The sequence below is a fragment of the Phyllostomus hastatus genome, unplaced genomic scaffold, assembly GCF_019186645.2.
Source record: "Phyllostomus hastatus isolate PE091 unplaced genomic scaffold, TTU_PhHast_1.1 phas_scaffold_21, whole genome shotgun sequence".
Classification (NCBI taxonomy): domain Eukaryota; kingdom Metazoa; phylum Chordata; class Mammalia; order Chiroptera; family Phyllostomidae; genus Phyllostomus; species Phyllostomus hastatus.
The window spans coordinates 24,704,187-24,729,470 of NW_025334017.1; the positions used below are offsets into that span (position 1 = coordinate 24,704,187).

Here is a 25,284-nt window from a genome sequence, read left to right on the forward strand (position 1 = left end):
TAATAAATAACTTAGGTAAGTTCTCCTTAATACAGTTTAAGAACAATTAATAGTACCTTACATTTTGTTATTGTTATTTATTCAAATTCAGCTTTTATACACTGAGCTAAAAATACAGAAGAGCAGCATATTGGTCATGGGGACCATTCTCCCTGTGTCCCACTAGGTAGGTCCGTGCCCTGGAATCGTCAGGAGGTGGGGCGATTAGGAATCCTCAGCTGTGGGGGCTCTGCCTGCCTCTCTCCTGTCAGCGGAGTGAATGTGACTCCAGTGTTGAAGATGTGTTTTGTACAGCTTGGCTCTCTGTTGTATATTACATGTCACTAAATGTGGTGTGCATTTATATGCCTATATTGTGCTTTATATTTTTGGATTGAGGTAGGTTACAGAAAACTGACATTTAAAGTTTTTAAGGGTACTTTCGACTGCACTCAATTCTTGCTTTACAGGCTGACTGTAAAGGCTAACCCCTGTGTAAAGCCTCTTGGTTTACACAGCACTTTTATACACATTCTTCTTAATCCTTAGTAAGGTCGTACATGCGTTCCTGGAAACATCTTCAAAAAGCAAATCCAAGTAAACTGGAGGAAATTTACCCATAAAAAATAATGATAATTACAGGATTATAGTGGTGTCACTCACACTTGAATATATGACCACCTCTGTTTTAATATAATCATATTAATAACCTGGAAATTTAAAAAGAAAATCTAAATATTTTCTCTAAAATACAATAAAATATATATATATACTCACACAATAGATACATGTGTATACATACATGTGTGTGCGCACACAATTTAGTGAATGGCCTGGTCTTGCTTGATGGAATTACAATCGTTCAGTGAGGAGAAGTGGGCCTTGGTGGAAGGTGACAGGGAATGGTTGGAGATCGTAGAAAAGGAAGATGAAATCAGGGACAAGAAAGAACCTGTACAGGGAAGGTGGGAGGGGATGATCGTGCTAGAGGACACCAGTGTGCAGCTGGTGAAAGAGTCTTTCCGGCTTCATAAAAATTGATGGTAGCAGAGGATTTCTCTTGGATCCTTCCTTAACTTAAAAAATAAATCTAGAGAATGTTTAGTTTGGTGTTGTTACTACAACAGGGTAGAGAAATCTTACCATTTTAATGCAGTGATGAGGATTTTAATCATTAGTCTTAATCATAACTGCCCTAGTTCTTACAGTGCTGAAGGTTTCTGAACCTTCTGAAAAAATGCTGTTCATTGCCCTGGCTGGTATGGCTCAGTGGATTGAGCACCGGCCTGTGAATCAAAGGGTCGCAGGCTCGATTCCCAGTCAGGGCACACTCCTGGGTTGCGAGCCAAGTTGGGCCCCCAGTAGGGGACCCAACCCTACTGAGAGGCAACCACACATTGATGTTTCTGCCCTTTCTCCTTCCCTTCCCCTCGCTCTAAAAATAAATAAATAATATATTTTTTAAATGCTGTTCATTTTCAGAGACCTGTAGTGTCCTTCCTCTGACTCAGTGTCTTTCTGTTCTGTCCAGGCCAGTACCTAGTGCCTCAGAGTGAGGTGCCTAGGGTGCAGAATCAAGGGCTGTGCGGGTGTCAGCCCTGCACCTGCACAGCCCTGAGAGCAGGGCCTCTTTCAGAGTTTACACTACAGGCACCTCATTTGCTTCACCCTAGTGCCAGCCCTGTGTTCACCAAAACCCAAAGATCTTTCAGACAGACTCTTCTCCTGCGAGTCGAGCAGTTCCTCCATACCTCTTCTGGTCATAGCCAATCTGCTGCTCTCTCTGCTGTTTTTACTTAATATAGTTGCATTTTTCTCCTCGTCAATTTGAGAAAGTCATGTAAATTCCTAAAGCACAATGTATCATCATTGATTACCAGCAAATAGTTGTCATTAACACTGTGTATCTGATTAAGTCAAAAGCATACTGATTGGAGTGTTGGGTGACTTTGATATTCATTCACTTCCCAAATCTTCATTCCATCATCTTCATCGTAGAACAACTGGTGTTGGTTTCTAAATGGCTATTGCAGTTGACTTGATACCATTCAAACTGTCGTGAATGGTTGTTGGGATTATTCAGTCAGGCCCAAGGCAGGGCTAATAGTTTACATTCTTCTCACCTCTGGTAAATATTAAGAATCAAGAGAATATGGCCCTTCATCATTTCTTCACATCAGAACCTCCAAAGGTAGTAGGACAGTATTTTCCCAACAGAATGGATAAGTAGACACACACAAGACAAAATAGTAAAGAAATGAAGAAACAGTAAGAAATGGAACTGTTTAGGCACCTGTAATCCCAAGGGCCGAGTAGCTAAATTCAGTCTGAGTTTTTCCAAAGCTAATGTGGGCAGCTAAATGCAGATCTCGCTAAATAGCTCAGGTTTTTCTAAAATTATATGACGTGACATGTTTTACACCCCATTTTCAGGGAACTGTCTGCTGGTGTCATTTGGAGGTTTCAGAGTATGTCTTACTTCCTGTTGGGTTTAGATATAAATGGTATTCCCTCTGACCTTTGCCTTCATTTGCTTTTGAAAGCTGGTTCTAGTTTGTTTTTGTGTGGTCTGCTGTAGTTCTCTGTTGTTACAGACATCAAATGACACAGGCAGTGTTTTGAATGATCTATGTCTTAAAAGCATTTTCCTTTGAATGACCTTAAAATTGTTAGAGTGTACTTTTCAAGTAAATTTTGAGTAGGTTGTTTTTAAAAGTGCAGTTAAATAGATATTAGTAACTAAGCAACCAAGATTGAATCAGTGGCATTCACATGGAGCAATTAGTTTCTGTCATATGTACGAGCAAAAACATGCCTAGAAATTTAAAACTCTGCAGAGTTCACCAGTAAGGAGGGTTCTAAGCTGGTTAAGTGACTAACGGTTGGATTTGACTGGTCTAATATATGAACAGGTTATTTGTAGTGGTCACTAATGCTTGATTGAATTTCCTGATACTTAAATTCGTTACATGGCTGTGGGAAAAAAGGGGGTCTCTTAAATATGTAGAGATTGTAAGAATTGAGTCTTGTAAAAGCAGAGCATTGGGAGGATAAGAATAAGCATTCTGTCTCATCTGTTTTCATTTTAACAGGTTGTTCTTTCTAACCATTTCCCTACTTTTAGAAATAATTCATTTAAGAGCTCAAAACGTATCTTTTAGAAACTGTAAAAGACTAGCTTTGTGAGTGGCCCTCAGAGATGCTTTCGTCGAGGCGAACTCTGACTCGGTCGTCGTGTGTAGGATTTCTTCTGCTGTGCAGCAAGCGTGCTGAGCTTGCTTCCTTTCTCTCAAGTAGTCTGCATTTTGAATCATTTTTAATCCAGATGTGGAAAATTTATTTGTCCAGAAGTCTCTTCTTTTTATTTTTTTCTGGCCTAGTCTTTTACTTGCTTTTTAATGCTCTTCTTCGCACTTCCCAATATAGTATCTTCTGTGAATTCACTTAGCATGTTTCACAGCCTTTCCAAATAGGTCTGGTATCTGACCTCTCTTTTATTAAATGATTCTTACATCAACTCATCAGACACTTCTCTAGCCCTCCCTTTCGTTTCACACTTGTTAAATCAACTCTCACTTCAGTTAATTAAGCTTTTTAAACAACCTGGCCAAAATAAAAATCAGATATTCGGATCAACGTATCAGGATGAGTTCCTTGAATTCCATTGCATTTATCTTGTTTTCCTGTAAAATTTAAAAAAGAAAGGATGATGGTTGACCAGAATTGATTTGGAGGGTGGATGGAAGCTTACTGAAAACAATCCATATCTTACTGTTACAAACATCAGCTTCAACATATTTTACTTGTTTTATATGCCTTCAGTTACTTTTCTGGGCATCTAGTTTTCCTTCGTTTGTTCACATTTTTTTTACTGGATTGTAACTTCTCTGAGGACAGGAATAATTTTTAACTATCTGGCATATGGCATAGAATCTTTTTAGTTTGCTTCAATAAAAATACATTAAAATGAGTTTTAATTTCTCTTATACTCTGTTAGGACTCAAAAATGGTATTCTGATATTTGGTAGGAGTGGTTCAAGAAAATGTGTACCCGAATCCTAAAGGTTTTAACTGAATTCCTCTTCCCTAGGGAAGTATATCACACAAAGAGAATGCAACATGTCATCTGTGTCAGGTGGACTTCTGACAGCAGGTACATCATGTGTGGGTCCGATGAAATGAACATTCGTCTCTGGAAAGCTAACGCTTCTGAAAAACTGGGTGTGGTAAGAGACCCCATTTTCTTTCATGTGGTTCTATTGGATATCATTATATTGTAAAGAGAATTTATTTGAAGTGCTTTAGGTATTTTTATCAAATAACATAATTGTAATAAAAAGAAATGTTAACAGCAAAATACATGAGGCTGTACTGAAATTTACTTTCTTTCATGTCAGAGGCACCTTCAGAAGCCTTTGTTAATTCACATGTTTGATAGTAATTTGAGCCTTGATTCTTCGTGCTTCCCTCGGGGTGGGGTGAGATGTAGTGACTTTTGGAAGCTGAGAACTTAGAACACCTATTTCTTTGGACAGTAATCTTGCAGATTAGAGGCTGTAGTTTTCTGCAGGGTCTTTTAATATTAAAGACACAGTGAGCACTTGAAAAAAGTATAGGAAACTTCAGACTTGAAAAAGATTCAGTGAAAATGTGAGAAATGTCATCATTGGCCAGCTGTCTCTAGGTTGTAGAGTTGCGGTTCTTTTTGTTTCGTTTTTGATGTTTTCCTAAATGTCTCATGTTTTATCTAAGAAACATGGCGTGTTTATATCAGAAACATTAAGTTTAAGAAGGAAAGGTTAAGGGTGATTTATTTTCTGCTTAGCCTTGGTAGAAAATCACGAGATGATAAGCAGTAATTAAAGACTATTCTGTTTTAGGTTTAATGATTGCTAAGTTTTATTCCCTGCCCTGGTTTCACTTCATCATTAAATGTTCTTCTAAATCTTACCATCTTTCACATTGTTTAACCAAGGCTAGTTATTACCAAATTGAATACTTAATCTTTTCTCTTTTTTTTAGTATATTTCATTGATTATGCTATTACAGTTGTCCTATTTTTTTCTCCTTTTTATCTCCCTCAGCCCTGCACCCTGCTCCCTCCAGCATCAGCCCCTCCCCAACTTAGTTCATGTCCGTGGTCATACATATAAGTTCTTTGGCTTCTCCAGTTCCTATACTATTCTTAACTTCCCCCTGTCTATTTTGTACCATTTATGCTTCTTATTCTCTGTACTTTTCCTCCCCCACTTCCCCCCTCCCACTGGAGGACTGATAGCCCTCCATGTCATCTCCATTTCTGTGATTCTGTTCCTGTTCTAGTTGTTGGCTTAAGTTTTTTATTGGGTTGTTTTTCTTCACGTTCAGTTGTTGATAGCTGTGGTTTTGTTGTCATTGAATGCTTAATCTTTTCTGTTCCAGTAGTTATTTCTACAAAAATAAAAAATTAAGTGATTAATTTAGGCGGTTCTCTGGGTTATTTATGCCTAGGGAGTGTCCAGCTCAGTGCCCACGTAGGCCTGCTCCCCTCAGCACAGCTGCCTTCCTTGCCGGCATTTGCCTGCGTGATAGGCGTGCTGCCCGAGAGCAAAGTCAGGGCCAAGTCTAGTGCTACTGTCAGAACCTTGCAGAGGGTTGCATTTTGGGCTGCATATCATAAAAGTGTAGTTTTGGGGGGGAATTTTGGGTCCTTCTAGCTTTGTTTATACTGAAGCAAAACAAAGAACACTCCGTTCATTAAAATATCAAAATGCATTTTTGTTTTATTTTTTTCAGCTTACATCACGAGAAAAGGCAGCCAAAGATTACAACCAGAAGTTGAAGGAGAAATTTCAGCATCATCCTCATATAAAACGTATCTCTCGTCACCGACATCTACCAAAATCTATCTACAGTCAGATTCAAGAACAGCGCATCATGAAAGAAGCTCGGAGGCGAAAGTATGTTTTGGGCCATTTGACTCTATCTCAGTACCTTTCTGTAACTCCCCCCTCCTTCCCATGTCACCAAAAACAAACCAGAAACCTGCCTTTCAAGGGAATAGTTCATGTGCTATTATACTTTGATGTGTATTTTTTTCCCTAATAAAGGGGGAGCAACAGCCATATAAGATTTTGAGAATTTTTTTCAGTTATTTTGTTACTCAATTACAGTTGTCTGTATTTTCTCCCCACCCCTCCCCCCAGCCCCCTCTAAACCCACCTCCCTCCCTTGCTTCCACCCTCAGATTTTGAGAATTTCTAATACCTTTTTTTGAGACTATGTTTAAAGGACAATGAAAAAAAAGGACAATGAAAATTATTTTTATGAAAATAAAAAATGCTTCTCATACTAGAGGACTATTGTGAATAATGCTTTAAAAATGATTTATTATATTTTTTAAAGTATATTTTATTGATTATGTTATTACAGTAGTCCCATTTTTTTCTCCCCTTTATTCCCCTCTGCCCTGCAACCCCCCCCCCAAGTATCCCCCCGCCTTTGTTCATGTCCATTGGTCATACATATAAGTTCTTTGGCTTCTCCATTTCCTGTACAGTTCTTAACTTTCCTGTCTGTTTTGTGCCTACCATTTATGCTTCTCATTCCTGGTACCTTTTCCCCATTCTCCCCCTGCCCCTTCTCTGCTGATAACCCTCCATGTAATCTCCTAAAAATGATTTCTAATGTAGCTAGAATATAGAGATATTATGTGCAAAGAACTCATAATGCACATTTCTTAAATAAAAATTTTTCTAATATGCTTTATCATAACATTCGGATCTAACAGTTTTGACTCTAAAGCACCACGACTATATCCCCTGTGGAATAGTCTTTGCAGTTCTTGACTTCATGCAAAGTATTATAGAAATTCTAAAATGGAGCTCTTCTTTTTTAAAAATTATACTATACAGATGATTATTATTTTTGCTATATTTGAATAGATGTTGAAGTTGAGTCCCTTTTAAATATTTTATCAACTGTAGCACATTTTTTTAACTTACAAAGGACACTGATTTATAATAAGAGAAGTAGTAATTAGGTTAATGAAAGTTTTTTTTTCTATTTTTTACCTAATCTCATTGTGAAATCTTTTCTTTTTCAATGAGTAGTTTTCCAGTGAAAGAAAATGCCTTGTCCTTTTTTGAAAAAGTTTTCATTTGTAAACTTGCTAATTTTTGTGTGTACTTTGTCTTACTCTAGAGAAGTGAATCGCCTCAAACACAGCAAGCCTGGATCTGTGCCGATCGTGTCGGAGAAGAAGAAACACATAGTGGCGGTTGTGAAGTAATACTTGGTGTGTTCCTGCCAGTGCGACGTGCGATTCTTTGTTACGTTTCGATGTGCAAACTCTACAAATAAGAAATCCTTTAACACCATGGGTTTGAACTGGCCAGATTCACTTAAATGCGGGGTTTTTTTCTTTCTTTTTTTTCTTCTTTTTTTTCCCCCAATAAATACACAATTGGCCCTTTGTATTCCCAGGTTGTGCATCTATGGATTGAACCAACAAGGGACTAAAAAAGTATTTTCTGTCAAAGGCTGGGAATCCATGAAAGCAGAAGGCTGACTGAAGTTACATGGATTTTCAACTGCTCAGGGGGCGGGCACCCCAACAACCCCCACATTCTTCAAGGGTCGGCAGTATTGGCTCCAGTATAACAGTTTAGTTTTATATGTGTAAGCCTTTATTGCTCAATTTTAGCTACCCTGAAAAATTATCTTTTAAAGGTGGCCTGGTTGATAAGGCTGTCCAACATTTTATCCTTGATCTACTTTCTTATTTCATTGAAGTGTACAGAGTTTTTGCAAACTTATTTTTACTGTTAGAAATTACAAACATACTTTAGCTCTGATCTATTATTGTAGACACTGTACAGTTAAATTGACATACAAGACCAAACATCTCTTGTGTTACCTTTAATATTATTTGAGTAATTATTGCAGTGATTCTTCCTAGGATTTCACGTAACATGTAGAAAAATTATGTCTGTACATTTTTCAATACATTTTCTGTGCTTTATATTTGGCTTGTTGAGACTTTAAAGATGGTCAGCTTGCATTTATGTAACTTTCATAAATGATAACTTAGGGTCAAGTCACATTAATAAAACATCATTTTTCTCAGCATTGTAACCATTTCTGCTAAATAATTTCTCTTCAGTCTCACTAAGTCATAAATTGTTCTGTGTGACATAGGTTGGGTTTGTTTTTTTTTTTAAATCATCAGCTTAGTAAACTCTTATAAATATATATAAACCTAAATTTTAGGAAATTTTAAATAAAGACACTTTTAAAAGCCCAAAGGAAAAATGTTATTTAAGAATAATATATTTGTAGTAAACTAAGGGATGTGCAGGGATGATAAAGACCTAGATCTGGAGGGTGGGAAGAGGATAGGATTAAGGTGGGTTACAGATGTGAGTTCAACTCTTCGGTATTTATTTCTTAAACTTGGATTATTCTGGTTTTTATGCTTCCTTGGCATCATTATCTTTCTTAAGGCTGAGAAGAGATCAGCCATCTCTCTTTTAATGATTATGGTCTGTGGTAGGCCTTCAATTACTTGACTTTTAAGGCAAACCAAATTCTCTCCTGAACATGTACAGCTTTGGTTTGGGTGTGGTTTCAAAGACAGTATGCAAACACTGACCCGGAAACATGAGTGTGTGTGTCAACTTGAGTCCTTTAAAAAGCAGAGGCCTAAATAGGATAAGACGAGTAAGAGAATTATTAAAAGGGAACTGTCTGAAGGATGAAGAGGGAGCAGTAGGCAGGGAGAGCCTGCCTTCTGTACTACTGTAGTCTTGACAGGTGAGAGGGAGGAGGGGTCCCTGGGTCGGAAGAGCCTCCAATTGCTGAGCATTTCTAAAAACAGGTGGGCCAGCTGATGGGGTGTCCTCAGGCTAAAGTAGCTTGTGAAAGGATTCCCATGTTGTGTAAAACTGGGCCAGTGCTCGTACCCTCACTGTACTCAGTCATGTGAAAGGATGCTTGAATTCACTAGTCACCAGAGAAATGCAAATTAAAGCCACAATGAGTTATCACCTTACACCTGTCAGAATGGCTATCACCACTAAATCCACTAACAAGTGGTGTGAATGTGGAGAAAAGGGAACCCTTATGCACTGTTGGTGGGAATGAAGATTGGTGCAACCACTGTGCAAAGCAGTAGGGAGTTACCTCAAAAAGTTAAAAATGGAACTGCCTAATGACCCAGACATTCCGTTTCTGGGAATGTATCCAAAGAAATTGGGAACAGTAACTCGAAAGAATATATGCACCCCTAAGTTCATTACTGTGTTACGTACAATAGCCCAGATTGGAAGCAGCCCAGGTGCCCATGGTTGGCTGAAAAAAGCTGTGGTTCACTTACACAATGTCACCATGCATAGTGATTACAGTATTATTCCCTGTGCTGTACTTCACATCCCCATGACTATTTTTACAACGAGCAATTTGAGGTTGAGCATTCCTTCATGTGTCTGTTGGTCATCTGTATGTCTTCTTCAGAGAAATGTCTACTCGGCTCCTCTGCTCATTTCTTAATTGGATTAATTTTTTTGATAATAAGTTATATGAGTTCCTTACATATTTTGGAGATTAGTCCCTTATTGGAAATATCAATGGCAAATACCTTCTTCCATTCAGCAGACTGCCTTTTCGTTTGTTGATACTTTATTTTGCTGGGCAGAAGCTTTTTAGTTTAATATAACCCCAATGTGTTATTTTTGTTTTCGTTGCCATCGCCTGAGGAGAAATATCCTAAATAACGTTACTAAGACAGATATCAAAGAGTTTACTGCCTGTGGTGTGTTCTAGAAGATTCATGGTTTCAGGTCTCATTTTCAAGTCTTTAATCCATTTTGAATTAATTTTGTGTATGGTGTAAGATAATGATCTAGCTTTATTCTTTTGCATATGAGTGTCTGTTATTCCCAATAACATTTATGGAAGAGACTGCTGTCTCTTCATGGTATATCCTTACCTCCCTTGTAGATTACTCGATCATATATGTATGGGTTTATTTCTGGGCTGTCCATTATGTTTCACTGATCTGTGTCTGTTTTTATGCCAATAACAAACTTTTGATTACTGTAGTTTTGTAATACAGTTTGAAATCAGGGTACATAATAGTTCTGGCTTTGTTCTTCTTTCTCAGGATTGTTGTGGCTATTTGGGGTCTCTTGTGGTTCCATACAAATTTGAGGACTGTTTGTTCTAGTTCTTTGAAAAATACCATTGGAATTATAATAGAAATTGCACTGAATCTGTAGATCCTTTGGTTATTATGAACATTTTAACAGTATTATTTCTTCCAACCCACGAACACTAGGTATTCATTTTCCATATATTTGTGTCTTTAATTTCTTTCATCAATGTCTTAGAGTTTGCAGAATATAGTTAACCACCTCCATGTTTAAACTTATTCCTAGGTATTTTATTATTTTGATGTAATTGTAATTGATGCAATTGTAAATGAGATTGTTTTCTTAATTTCTTTTGCTAATACTTTGTTATTAGTGTACAGAAACATAAATGATTTTTATATATTTGTATCCTGCCACTTTACCAAATTTATTAGGTCTAACATTTTTCTTTTTGTGGAATCTTTAGGGTTTTCTATATGTAGAATTGTGTCATCTAGCATTTTTTAAAAACACAAAATGATACTTATTTATACTTTAAAAAGCATTTAAAAGAATACTTGGCACATACATTGAAATGAGTCTTATTCTACTGGTATTGAAGCTTAAAGTTCAATTTAAACAACTTACTTTTTGCCTTTAAAATGATTAAGAACAGTTTGTATTCAAGCCCCAGTTATCTGGGAGTAGGGCCTTTTATTTTCAGTTCTGTGGTTTTCAAAGCAGGCAGTTTGGTCTCCCTGGGGACATTTAACAAATGTCTGGAGACATTTTTTTCTTGTTATGAATGGATGCAGGTAGGAGCTTCTAGTGGGCAGGAGCCAGGGAGGGAGGCTGCTAAACATCCTACAATGCATAGGACAGTACCCGCACAACAAAGAATTTTCTGGCCCAAAATGTCCATTGTGCCAATGTTGTTTTAGTCAAGTTTAGCCATGCCGCTATGAAATAACAACAGGGATCATCCTTTTCTTTTTTTTAATCAAAATTCAAAACTGTAAACTTGAAGCAGTTTATAATTTATCAAGAAAAAAATCCCAGGTAGGGAACTTTCAGTACCCCAGAAACACCTCACCTTTACAGGCAGGCGGTAAGAATGAGCTGAACAGGGCGGAGCCTCCTTCCCTTACTGCCTCCTCCGAGTAATTCTTCACTGAGGCCAACTTTCTAGTGAATTACAAAGTTGAGTGGAAGTTTATTTTTCTTTCTTTTTCACCACTTGACTCTGATCTTTCTCTTTTGCTGTTTTTCCCCGCTCATGGTTTGGCTGATCTGAAATCTGTTTGTATCTTCGCCTGGTGAATGTCAGTGTATATACTATCAAAAGTATGAAATGATGATGGTAACGTGTTTGCCTGGCATCTTGTTGGCACTGGGAAGCGCTGACTTCAAGGGAAGCACCTCCTGCGGAGTCACTGGCATCCCCCCTGCTACAACCTGTGGTTTCCATGGTGATATCTCAGGGAACTGCACTCAACAGAACCTGACTGTTTCAAGATGAGAGCAGTTTCTTACGATTTGAGCTTCTTACTAATCTAGAAATGGGGACATGATTTTGACCATTTTGAAATGTAACTTACCCAGTCAAAATCTTATGGAATAAAATGCACCGATATATTTTAAGAAGTAAGGGTGTCAGGGTAGAATCCTGAAGCTGGAAGCAAGGATAGTAGTGATGGGAAAGGGTTGCTTGAGACAGAGAAACGTTAGTAAATACAAAGGATTTACACTAGCCCCTCAGAAAGGAAATTTGCATCGAATCCCTACTGAGTCTTATCACTTGGTCTCTGCTACAGCCCTTACCTTTGATAGAACCAGAGAAGGCAGGCAGCTCTTCAACCTATGGGGATTTTGTAATCCCCACTCATCATCTTATTTTCAGAAAAAAGGAAGGGAAAAGAAGCTATCTCCCCCTCCTCCCCGCCTGCTACCTACTTGGTGATATGGGCACAGATAGTCCTTTTGTCTTTTCCTTCTCTTCTTTGTTCTCTCCTTCCTTTCCTTTACTTCCTTCTCCTACATTTTACAGAGCAGATGAGAGGGATTTTTCAAAATTGATGTGGTATCTATGTACTAGGGAGACTTAAGGACTATGTCATAGGCAAGAAGGGCTAATCAGGAAATCAGGCATCTTAAGTCCTTATAGAACATTCATGGTCAGTTTGGATGTTTGAGCAAAGAATCCAAAATTGGTTGCAACTCAGTGAAATGGGTCATTTAAAGCCCCATGTATTAGAAGGTTCCTAATTTGATTATTTGGTGACAGGCATTAAAACCATATTATAAATCAATGTTTTCCAGTTTTGGGTTACTATGATACTTGTAGTAGTGATAATGGTGCATACATTTTAAAGTAAACATTGTTTGCTTTGACTGCTTCCCTTAAAGTTATTGAATAGCTAGATCAGGGCTGACAATGCTTTCAGCAAATGAATGAATGAATGAATGAATGAGTGATGAATTAATGGAGTGACTGAAAGCATTCTTTCATTTAGTCAACATTTATTGAACCCCAACTATGGCGGGGGGGGGGGCGTGTTTTTAAGTCAGCTTCATGCCTGTGTCTCTTCACAAGCACCAAAGCTAATGTCCCCAAAATGAACTTACTATTTTGCTCCAACTCCCAAATTTCATCTTCTGCATTCCTTATTTTTGAATGGCACATCACCCACAGAGATACCAAGACAGAAACATGGGCATAGGGAAGCAAATTATTAATAATGATCATAATAATAGCAATAGCTGCTAATGTTTATTGAAGTGATTACAGCACTGCAAATTTATTTTTAATCATCATAATAACCCCAAAAGAAAGGCCCTATTATAATCCATATTTAGCCTCTGTACTCTGCTGTCAATCTACGAAGATTCTAAAGGGGGTTCTGTCTCAAAGGAGATAGACATGAAAACAAGTAACTGCAGCACTCTCTGATGCTTTAGCAGGGCACTGTAGCGGCACCCAAGAGGAAAAGCCTAACTTCCTGCTGGCTAAAGAAGAAACCCTCCAGAGGTGAGTGATGGTTTCAAATGCCAGCTGGTTTTAGCGTGTTTCGTAGGTGAGTAGAAATACAGCAAGTTTGTTTTCAGAATAAATCTGATCCCTTATTCAGATAGGTCACTATTGATGAAAGAAACTGTTGCAGCAATGCTGTATTATCAGAAACTTATTGCCCTAGGTCAAATAACATAAAATTAGGGCTAATATTCTATAGGGAGATAAGGAGGTTGGGGATAGAAATTTCATTAGATACTCAAAATTAGTGGATCAGAAAAAAGACAAAATATATCAATTGGTCTTAGGGCAGAGGGCAGGAAGGGCAAGTGTTAAGGGAAGACAAGGGTAGGTGTGAGAAGTGGAGGTACTTAGCCAGAGCAGGATGTGCTGTGGACCCTGGTGGAGAGGCCATGACAAGATGAGTCAGCAGTGGCAGAAAATAGGGTTCCAGCAGGTGCGCACTCATACCTGAAAGAGAGTGAAGGCTGCAGCAGCAGACAGAGGAGACATCTCTTCTGATTTTTGCACCCATAATTCACCCAGACAAAGGAGGGAAGCAGCTTTCCTTTAGGACCAGCTTTAAAGAGGTCTGAACAATATTGTGATTCCCAGTCTCCTGCCCCCACTAAATAAAACATCTCTTTACTGCAACTAAACACAAAGATTAAAAAATGAAATAATTCATTGGTGTGAACATACTGTAGTTTTGTTGTAGATTAAGGATTATTTTGCTGGAAGGAACAATTTCCTTCTAGGCAGTTTGAGACTTTTTGTGGAGAGGGGGGTCAAAGAAATCTGAGGACAGGAGCCCCCGCACACCTGAGCTGGACGCCAGGGCTCTGGAGCTGGCACTGGAGTGCCACAAGGAAACGAGACTCCTGCATCTGCTCTTCGCTTCTTCCTACTCCTGGTTTCTACTCTTCCATAACTTCGGCTCTTCCTGTTCCCAAATGGTGGCCCCAGCCTGACTCAACATGATTTTTTAGTTCCAATGTCCCATTAATTGGCTACTTACTTCTATGTCTTTTTATTTCAATTGCCCAGAGGGAGAAACCCCTTAGCTGGGATTGCCTTTTTGGGGGCAGAGTCCTTTGTGGCAGAGCCACGTGGAGGCCCTGGATAGCAGGTCTGCCCTGGACCACTTGCATAGCATGGGCTAGAGGTGGAACATCTTCAGAATGAGCTCCGTGCAAGCAAGCCACCAAAATGCTTACCACATTTCAGTTAATCATCAACATAGATAGCAATATCATGTCAGTATTTTGATATTGGCAAGGGATGAAGAAAACAGGAAGGACTTGGGAGTTCAAAGTGGGAGGCAGTTACTGGTCACTCCTGGGTTGATGTAAGGGCACAGAAGGAGACGGCTGTCTCCTTCGACAGATGTCTACCTTAACTCCTTGTGACTGCCTCTGTTTTCCCAGCTCCGCAACTCCAGGTTTCCTGAGGCACACCTCAAACACCTCCCTGGCTGAGTTTTGCCTCCATTGCTCCTCATGGAGGTAGGAAGTACAAGGAGACCATGGGATTCAGTTAGACTCCCTGGGCCCTCAGTGCTCCCTGGGTCTGGGTGTAGATCCCAATCACCTGTTCTCCGGGTGGTGAGCGGTGCCAGAGAACTCTAGTCCCTACTAAACTGCCTTCCCCGTGGCTGCATCCCGCTAGCCTGTGCCCTGCTTACTGGCACAATGGACACTTTGGTAATTGTCTTGTCTGGCTCCTAAACCGAACCACCTCACTCTGAAACCCTGTCTCTGTGCTCTCTGACCAACCATGGATGAGCCCTGGAATTCTGTCCAAGCTTGCAAAACCACTGCAACTGCTGAGAGCACCGCGCCCCTTACCAGCAGATGCAGCCCCTATTTTGCCAAGCCAGAGCTTATCTCAGGCTGCCGCGGGTTCAGCATGCCTTGCCCCTGAGAAGGACACAAACTGCAGACTTCATAACTACCTCAAAGGGAAATTTATTTTCACCTTAGCAGGGATAAAATAGAAGCTCTGTACAGAGGTGTTGCCCTGCTAACACTTCCAGGAAGCCTCATTTTGTTGGCTTTAACACCTTGAACTTACTCATGAAGAAACTTATTCCCCCAAGGATTCCTTAATCAGAACATCACAGCACTAGATTTGTAAAAAAGTTCCATTAAACAATTAGAATTCTTAGGGAATATAAGCTCCAATATTGAGTTTGGTATGACGGTAATATACATTCTTCAAGATTTTAATTTAAAATCTTGTCATTTTAATTTAAAAGTTCATTTGGATTTATGTTAACTTGTTGTCACAGTATACAGAATCCCAAATATACTAGTTTCAAGTTCAAATATTACAACTAATTAAGTAGAACAAATATATTTGGGTTTAGTTTGGGTCTAGCCCAAATATATTTGGGTTAATTTCCTTTCAATTCTATAAGGAAATAGGTCAGGAAATTATAAAAAAGCAATCTTGTTAGATTCAATGTAAAGCTTTATATTTATTGTATAGCATTATCCAATCTGATATATAATTACTAAACTCAATTTCTATTGTAATGAAGGAATTTCCTATTTCTCCATCAGCACTGTTCAAATTACTATCATTCATTTTATGAGGAAAAATGTGAAATGTGATTTTTTTCTAGAGGAAATATATATTTTAAAATAATTTTACTAATTTTATTTTTGCTTAATTTGGAATAAATAAGGTAGAGGAAATTAATTATTCCAATCTGTTCATATTCCATAACAACCAATAATGACTATAATGTGTGATATTCTTCCTGAGACTCATCATTTAAGATGGTACAGAGGGTGGGCATACCCTCACCTTCACAGAGCGGAGGGTTTCTAATGAGACTGTGCCACACCCTGTGCGAACGGCAGTCTTGACAAAGATGCTTGCTTCAAGGCCTAAGAGTCAAAGTTAAGGGTAGACCTGGGTGGTGTTGGTGGTTTGTGTTGGCCAATGGAGATATTTCTTGAGCAGAGTTTCTCTGCGGCCTTATGAACATTTCTGAAACCCTTGGCTGAGATTCTATTCCTTTATTAAAATAACACTTTAGTCAATTACCGTAAGCAGTGTGCACTGAGCGTTTGTCCTTTTCATGGCTGCCCAGTGTCCATTTTGATGGAATCTGTACTACATGATTTTTGGAAGTGCTAGCCAGACACTCCTTCTCCCCATTCCCCATTTCCTTATGGAAAAAGCCAATTGGATGCTCCTGCCCGGTGCTTTGAATCTGGGTTTAGTGTAGCTGCTATGCAGGGACAGCTTTGAATTGACACATGGAGATGTATCCAGCAGTCACAGGGGCACTCGTATCCACTGAGACATACCAAATAGACTGTGCCTGCAGTGGGGCTTTGGCCTGGTGCCTGCTCCAGAACCTTCCCTGGCTCCTGTCAAATCTCCAGCCTTGGAGTCCAGCCTTCCGATCCAATCCGTGGTCTGTCCTGCACATTTTCAACAAATTCCTTTTCTGCTGAAGTTAGCAATAGTCAACTTCTGTTCCTTTGGTCTTTGGCCAATTCATTAGGAAATTACCTTTGGAAATTACATTAGGAAGGATTCTAATTTGTTAGTTTTTCTTAAGTTAAATTTTTCCTTTCTCAGAACTATTTTAAAAAACATTTGAATGGGAACCCTACTAAAAATGGCAAGCCCTATACAATCTATTGATCTGGGTATCTTGCTTAAAAACTTCATCTTCTGGTTTGGATGGGGACTTCTTCTCCTACTGGGGCTGCACATTTCCCTCTCTCTATTCCTTTGCAACCCTGTCTTGTTCTCAATACCATTTTTTTTAAATCTCCTCATTCCTGCACCTCCCACATTTTGGCCACTGAACCACTGGTTAGTCCCGGTTGGTCAAGGAAAGGGGATGCCACAAAGGAGCCCGAGGGACAGGAATACGCAGTCAGTGTCTGGGAGCGGGAGAAGGGCCAGGAAGGAAGGCTCCACCACACGTCTGCTTTAGTGGACTTCACTATTCCACATTTTCCATGCAGTCACTGGCAGGGACTTTGTGTTGACTACTGCTGATTTCTCAGCACATAAACAGAATCCATTGTATCACAGATACTCAACTGAGTATGTTAAATAAATAGATGGACCTCTTCAACATGATTTATATCGATTCTTATTCTAGCCATTTTAAGGCCTGAAATAAATTCTTATGAGCTGGTTTGGGAACCTATCCACAATTTATAACTTGTTCTATTAAAAGTTATATTCCAAAAGTCAAATAGCGGTCTTATAAATAAACATATGTAGGCAATTTTAGGTAGCTCAGGGACTGGCCCTCCAGTGGAAGAGTGCTAATGTTAGCAGTGATGGCGATAAGTAAAGGAGACCTCAGCTCAAAGTTGATTTGTGTTCATAAAGAAAATACATGATTTTAATAAATGAATTGGCTAATAACTGCTCTCCATTTTAAAATATTTACTCAAATTCTGTCTTCAGCAGTAAATCTACACCAGATAGCTAACTCGAATTTCTGTAACAATATTTAAAAAGTGTTTTGAAAGTACCAAAAAGCTTCAGAAGCCTCCCCCGCTTGAGGACTGACTGCCCACAGCCACGAACACCGCTCCTCCGACCGTCGTCCTCAGCATCCACTCTGCCTTCTCCAGCTGCCACACCGTCATCCTACATCCCCCCTCTCGGCTTCTTCTGCCTGCCCTGCAACATGCCGGCACTGCTCCGGTAATGGAGTTGATAGGTACCCAGACACTAGAGTTCTACTTTTAGATATTCTTGGTCCCTCCCTGTCCTTCCATCAGTCATCAAGTCCTAAATATCTCTTAAAATTATCATATTTTGCCATGCATAGTGTATACTTTTTTGCCCAAATTTTTGAGGGAAAAATAAGGATGCATGTTATATATGAACAGTACTAATTCTGTATCTATATAAATGTTTTTAATTCTTTTATCTGTGCTTATGCATTAAAAGTGTTAACTCTAGAAAGCAGTAATGATATCTGTATGTTCAAAAATAAAGGCTAAAATTCATTTATAATACAAAAAAGTATCTAAATATAAATAAATACATAATTGAATTAAAAATTAAAATGAAAGACTTTTTTCCTGAAGGTCTGGGCTAAAAATGTGGGTGTGCATTATACACGGGAGCACATTATACACGGCAAAGTACAGTATCTTTGAATCTCCCCTCTGCTCTGTATTCCCCACTGTCAACACTTCAATCTAGCCCCCCCATCAAACCTCAGTCAGGCTAATGCAATAGCCTCATACATTGTGAAAACGGGTTGTTTTTTACATGACTTTCTTCCCTTTTTAATTTGTTCTCTACTCTTTGGCCAGATCATCTTTTTTAAAAGCCAATTTCATCATGTTCCTCCTGTGTTTAAAAGCCTTTCAAGAGCTTCCTATGCCATTAGAATAAAGTCCAAAGTTCTTACTATGGCTCACAAGCTCTTCAAGGTCTGCTCTCTCCATTACCATTACGCTTCCATCTCATGCCACACTCCTCCCTCTATGCTCAGCCAACTGGACTTATCTCAGTTCTTTGATCACACTGTACTTTCTCCTGCCTCAGGATTGCCGCAAATTGTGCCCTCTGCCCTCGGCTTGTACAACATTCTTTAGGCCTTCTCAAACATTTCCTCAGAGAAAACGCTCCTGACCCCACAGGGCAGGTAGGTCCCTCCTTAAGGAATCCCTAAGCACTTGTCTGCCAACTGCGAGCTCAGAGGCGATGAGGACCATGCCTGTTGTGTTTTCAGTTAGAGTCTCAGCTCCCTGACCTCTCTGCTTTGTCGTAGCCCACAAAGCTCCCCCTCTCCTCATTACAAACTCTCTTTTAGAGAAATGTATTCAACAATTAACATCCTACAGGCCCAGGAGTCAGTGCGACAGGTCTCTGATTAACCTATTTCAATGAGTAATTCTGAGATGGAGTAGCACAGTAGATAAGATCATGTCCTCAAGTTAGACTGCTTGAGTTCAAACCCTCACTTTGAAAGTCATAAGCAGTGTAACCTTGGGTAAGTTACTCAACCTCTGCCCTTGAGTGAGCTTCATCCTCTGTAAAGTGGTAGGGTTGTTGGGGCAATTAAATCAGTTAATATCCATCAAAAACTTAGAACAGTACCTAGTGTATAATATATGCTATGCAAATATTGTCCATTATCATTTCTTAAACACGGACTCTGTGCCACATTAAAACTAGAAAACTTACTCTTGGGAGGGTAGGGCTTATGTTGGTCTTTTTTATTTTGGTTTGCCCAATGGCTATCACAGTCCCTAGCACTAAATAGTTGTACATTAATAGTTGTAAACGAACGGTCATCATTTGTTAGAATCATCATAGTGGAGGATAGCAGAGAAGGGACCTTACCTTTATTGAAAGTTTTTATAAACTTCCTCTCCTTATATGAAAATGGCAGTAATACCTTCTTCACAGGACTGCTGTGAGATTTCAGTAATGATAAATTATCTAAAAGACTTATTCCAGTAACTAGCACAGTAAACTCACCAATTATGGGCTATTATCTTCTCCATGTATAGAGACTAAGTAGGTCTCTTTCTTTTACTGGGTTCCTTTATTATTTATTATTATAGCATTGGTGAAAACATGATCTTCTGTTTTCTCAGCCTCTGATTATTGTTATAAAATCTCTATGAAAGGCCAGCAGACTCCTCTGGCTTCAGTATGAGCCAACACTTTCTCTATCCAGAGCTTACTCTGTCTTACGGATATTGAGAAGATAAAAAGAAATGATTAGAGTGTACTTTCAAAATATAAAACATTGTACTACAGGAATTTGCCAAAGGGGATTAATATAGCCAGATATCTGTACAAGAACTTTATGAAAGACCCTGTGTATCTCTTAACCTTAATGTCTAAGATCATAGATACGATAGAAATCTGCAAATTGCATATAAAAGCAAATTTATTAAAGTCTAGGACAACTGCATTACCCAGCTGTACACAGCATGTTCTTCCTTCAGATGCTTTGATAAATGAAAAAAAAAAAATGGTTGCCATAGCAATAGTGAAACTATGCCCTTTGGCTAGTAGATTAGAAGTCCATTTCAACCCTGGAGAAGAGAATGGATTTTGCTTTTAAGTGATATTCACAGACTTTTTAAAATCACAGATGCAATACAAGTTATTAAACTCAAATGTTAAACCTATAAATACTGCAATTTATGAAGACGTTTTGTACTTTTGGTAAAACTTATTTTAACATTTATATGAAAACCTTGAAAGCTACTATGTTTTAGCCTTAGGAAATGTAATTTAAAGCCCTTGCCCCTACAATATTATAAAAATCTTCTTCAAAATCCATTTTCCCACATAGTTGGCTTCATTTTCTTTGAAGCTCATATTTTACTTTTGAATCATTTGTCAGAGGCAATATGTAGTATGGCAAAGGAAATGCTTTTGAAACATGGAAAACCCATTTAATAATAACTCATAGTAATCAGTTAGCAGAAAGATTTGTGGATGGTAATACTCAGATCCTTATGTACTCATTTAATCTGTTCTTCAAAATTAAGAAAGTCATTATAAATCCACAGCCGGGGAGATCTGCCCGTTGATGCAAGCAAGCATTTGCTGCAGGGAGAAAATTTGTCAAGGTCAAACTTCTTTTGCCTGGTTGGGTAAGATAGGTTCTCTGGGTAACAAAGAGGAAGCTGGATATTTTTTATAAATTGAATGAATTTTATGTCATCATAAATCTGACCACTGTTCCCTGAAATATTGCTGCGTAAATCTAATTTTTCAGGTGTGATAACTTAAAAGAGATTTGTATTCCTTAGGGAAATAATAATTTCCCCCTTTTCCTGGCATTGGGTATTCAGTGACGACCTTCCTTTGTCCAGGCCAAGGTTTAGATAATTGCTTCCTTTCCATATGCTGGTGGCGACTATTTATATCAGTGTGTGTGTGAGTGTATGTGTTTAATTGGATATCGAGAGGGAGAAAGAATACTAGAGAAAAAGTACCTTGCTAAGTATCCAAAACTCTAAACCCCTTAGAGTTCTAAATTTGGATGAGTAAATGAGCATGTAGCTCATTTTCCATTTTCCTCTTTCTTCCAACCTCCATTGTCTTTCTTTTAAATGTAGTAAAAGCCAATGAGTCAATATGCATGAAGATCTTTTAGAACCAGAAAAGAAAGGCTACAAATCATTTAAGGTAGACTATCAGTTTACTTGATTTCTGAGATGAAGTGAAAACTTAAGCAACATCATAATTTCTAGGCAAAGAAGGTTGAAATGCGAGTCATGTGTCGTCCATGTTCTTGTATATTATGCATAAAATCGGTTATTTTATTTATCTAAGAATCTCTTTAATGTTTGTACAGGAAAAGCATGGTGAATGATGAAATATGACAGGCCTAAAATCCATTCCCCACCCTCTTTTCCATTCCAAACTCTCCACTAGAGAGGCAAGAAATGCTAAATATTTTCTTTCTACCTCCCTGACAATTAGGGCGGCCATGTGAACATGTTCTGGCCAATGTGGCATAAACAGAAGGTTCCAGGGAAAGCTTTTCTTTCCTAAAAAAGGGACAGATGTGGTTGCCACCTTCTTTCTCCCCACACATGCCCTCCACCCGTTTTCTTTCTGCCTTTAGTGTGAAACACGATGTCTGGTCCTGTGGTAGCCATACTATGACCATGAGTCCAAAGTATGAGGCTAAGTATGGTGGAGTAGGAAGAGAGCAAACTCCAGGGTCTTTAATGACGTCATTCAGCAGGCGATCCTACCTCCTGTCTCCTCTTTTCTAATTATGAGACAAATAAATCTCTATTGGTTTAAGCCACTGTCAGTTTGATTTTCTGAATTATTAAGACAAGAAAACATCCTGATATAAGACTTGGTTTGAGTTTCATTCTGTAAACCACCTCCCGCCCCAAAGGATAAGTGGATACTTTTCCTCTTATTCTTTGTCTATTTTATGTGAGGTTGATTCATCTGTAGTACTCATTTTACACTTTAAAAAAAATGTTAGTAAGTAAGTCAGACCTTTCCAAAGGTGGAAGAGAGGTGAGAGTTTGCTGTTAGGCACACATGAGCATGTTATCGAGATGTGCACGTAACACCGTTGGAGAATCATTTTTAGGGTGACAACAACGTTTAACCAGTTTGAGAAATGAGGCCAATTGCAGACCAGGAGGGAGCAAATTTAAAGTCAATCCCTTTTAATCAGGGGTTCATTTGGCTTGTATCAAGACACTTTCCATGGAAGTTAATGAAACTAATTTCCATAAAATAAAAAGCACATCTTCCATGCAAGGATTCTATTTTTCTACCCAGATTCTGTATCTCCGGGAATAGAACACGCTCTTTTAGCAGACTCATCTATTCATAGTAGAATGATGTCTGACTTCTGCAGCACTTCTCCAGTTGACTCCTCGGTCCTAATCAGTTCTCCACAGAATGGTAGATGTGCTTCTATAGTTTCTATGCTGTCAGCTGCGATGCCGCGTATCTATCACCTTCATCACTCGACACTATCAAGTTCCCCATGATCTCCCAGTCACTTCAGATAGGCAGTCGTGTTCAAATTAATGTCATTTGTTCTGAACCCATTTGCCATCAGTTATGGGGAAGCAAAGCTAAATAATTTATGCTGCTGTTTAACAGATACCAGCTAAACTTTGAGCATACACAGTCATAAAAATGATTTCCCTTAAAAAATAACCTTATATGATTCTTTGGAAAATTCTTTCAACTCAATGGACTATTTCCACCATCAAAAGTCATTGGCATGATGTTGCATTCTGTTGATCCTGGCTTCAAATTTGCATGTCAGATCACTCAATAACAATCATCAACTGCTCTTTGTTTTAAATTGAGGTTAAACTTACATAACGTAAAATTAGCCAGTTTAAAGTACACATACAATTCAATGGCATTTGGTATATTTACAGTGTTGTGCAGCCACCACTTCCATCAAGTTCCAAAACATCTTCATCATCCAAAACACGTTCATCACCTCACAAGAAACCCCATGCCCGTTAAGCAGTCATCACTAATCCTTCCCTTCAGTCTGAGACAGCCGCCAATCTGCTTTTGGCCTTTATAGATTTACCTGTTCTAGAAACTTCGTATGTAGAGAATCATACAGCATGTGACCTATTGTGCCTGTCTTCTTTCATGCGGTGTAATGTTGTCAAGGTGTGTCCACATCATGGCATGTATCAGTACTTTATCTGTTTTTGGACACATAATATTCTGTTGTATTCATATACCCCTTTTTTTTATTCATTAATTCATTGATTAACATTTGTGTTGTTTCCACATTCAGACTATTGTGAATAGTGCTGCTACAACATTTATGTACAAATATTTGAGTACCATTAATTAATTAATTTATTTATTTAGTACATTTTAAATTCTTTGACCTATGTACCTTGGAGTGCAATTGCTGGGTCATATGGTAATTTTTTGTTTCACTTTTCGAGAATAACTACACTGTTTGACACAACAGCTGCATTGTTTTAGATACTTACCAGCAAAGTACAAGAGTTCCAGTTTGTTCACGTACTTACCACTTGTCTCCTTTTTTTTTTTGTAATGATAGCCATCCTGGTGAGTGTAAAGTGGCATCTCATTCTGGTTTTGACTTTTATCTCCCTAACAATCAATGATCTTGAGCATCTTTTCTGGTACTTGTTGGCCATTTGGGTATCATTTTTTGGGAAAAATGTCTAGAAGTTCTTTGCCCATTTTTAATTGGGTTGCTTATCTCTCTGTTGTTGAGTTGTAACAGTTCTTTATATATTCCGGGTACAAGTCCTCTTTTGGATATGTGATTTGCAAATATTCTCTTCAGTTATATGGGCTCTCTTTTCAGTTTTTTGCTAATGTCCTTTGATGCATGAAAGTTTTTAATTTTCATGAAGTCCAACTTATCTATTTTTTTCTTTTGTTGCTCAACCTTTGGTCTCATATCTAAGAATCCATCACCCAATCCAAGGTCATGAAGATTTACCACTTTGTTGTCCTCTAGGAGTTTTATAGCATCCAGTGCTTTTATGACATTAGCACAGCATGACGGCTGAAAAGTAAAAATAAATAAAGTTTATAGACTAACCTGCACAGAGAGAGTTTATCTAATGCTGAAGACTTTTTGTTTTCACTATATAATTAGAAGCTGGTCCTGGATTCTGCTACCTTGATTTCAACATTGCCCTCTTAGTATCTAATTAACAGATATTATTAAGAGAAAGTGAGAAAAAGACAACAGGAAGGTCAGGATAGCCCCTGGAAGATAGGCAGATGGTTTGGTGGCAAGATGGCAAGCTTGGCAAAGGAAGGTGTACAGCACAAAGCAGTCTCCGCTGTGGTTCAAAACATTTTACCTACCACATAAATTCATTTCATTTCTTAAACAGCTCCATTAGTGAATATCTTTTATTGACTATCAAGGCAAAGCCTCCGCCAGTAAAATGTTAGACACAGCTTTTAAATGGGGAGTAAGATCCTTCATAATGCTGCACAACAATTAGGCCCAGCCTTTGGAGAACTGGGCTGGAGACTAAGTTTGCCTTTAGTATCGATTGTGCTGACTAAGGTTTCAAAGAAACCAACCTGGGCCCCATATGAATGATTTCTTGGTAGAGTCTCCACAGATTTTCAGATTTGCAGGTTGAGAAATTTTTTTTTACTTCTTACAAAACTGTTCATGTTTAGGGAGAACTCATTCTAACCTAACTCCCAAGAGGCTGCTTTACAAAAGGATGCCAATTTCAGAATGTATGGTGGACAGAATGTATATCTACCCAGATGCCCCCATTGGCTCTTTGCTTCGACTTTTCCCTCTTGGTGGTAAATCTACTTCAGAGAACAAGTTGTTGGTGCCACAATTTGGGAGAAATTCAGTAAAACTGTATATGGTGAGTCCAGGTAGTACGGGTATTTACCTGAACCTCTCCACTCACAGTATCAGGGAACTTACATATAAATATAGTTCATTCCCCCCCGACCAAAGTTTCTGGCTTTCAACTGGTACACGGTTCACTCCCACATACAGCTGTTCTCTTTGGTAGGTTTTAGCCCGAGTAACAGCATATTCAGACTATCTAGGATCATTGCTCTATTTACACTTCTCTGCCAACAGCTCGTTCCATACCAGGGGGGATCTTACTCTTTTGTTAATGATCTAAAGCCCTCTCCACAAATGCTACCCCCAGTTTACATGCAAGTAATCCAGTAGTT

At 38.7% G+C, this 25,284-nt stretch overlaps 1 protein-coding gene across 1 annotated transcript in view; it reads left to right on the plus strand.

Annotated features, from left to right (window-relative positions):
* The window catches only part of DCAF13 (DDB1 and CUL4 associated factor 13), a 29,010-nt gene extending 20,916 nt beyond the window's left edge, over window positions 1–8,094 (plus strand). Inside the window, exons 9-11 of the mRNA XM_045860985.1 lie at window positions 4,070–4,205; window positions 5,755–5,918; window positions 7,162–8,094. Of these exons, the coding sequence (XP_045716941.1) occupies window positions 4,070–4,205; window positions 5,755–5,918; window positions 7,162–7,249 (388 nt within the window). The 3' untranslated portion in view covers window positions 7,250–8,094. The remainder of the gene's footprint in view (window positions 1–4,069; window positions 4,206–5,754; window positions 5,919–7,161) is intronic.
* The last annotated feature ends 17,190 nt before the right edge of the window (window positions 8,095–25,284 follow it).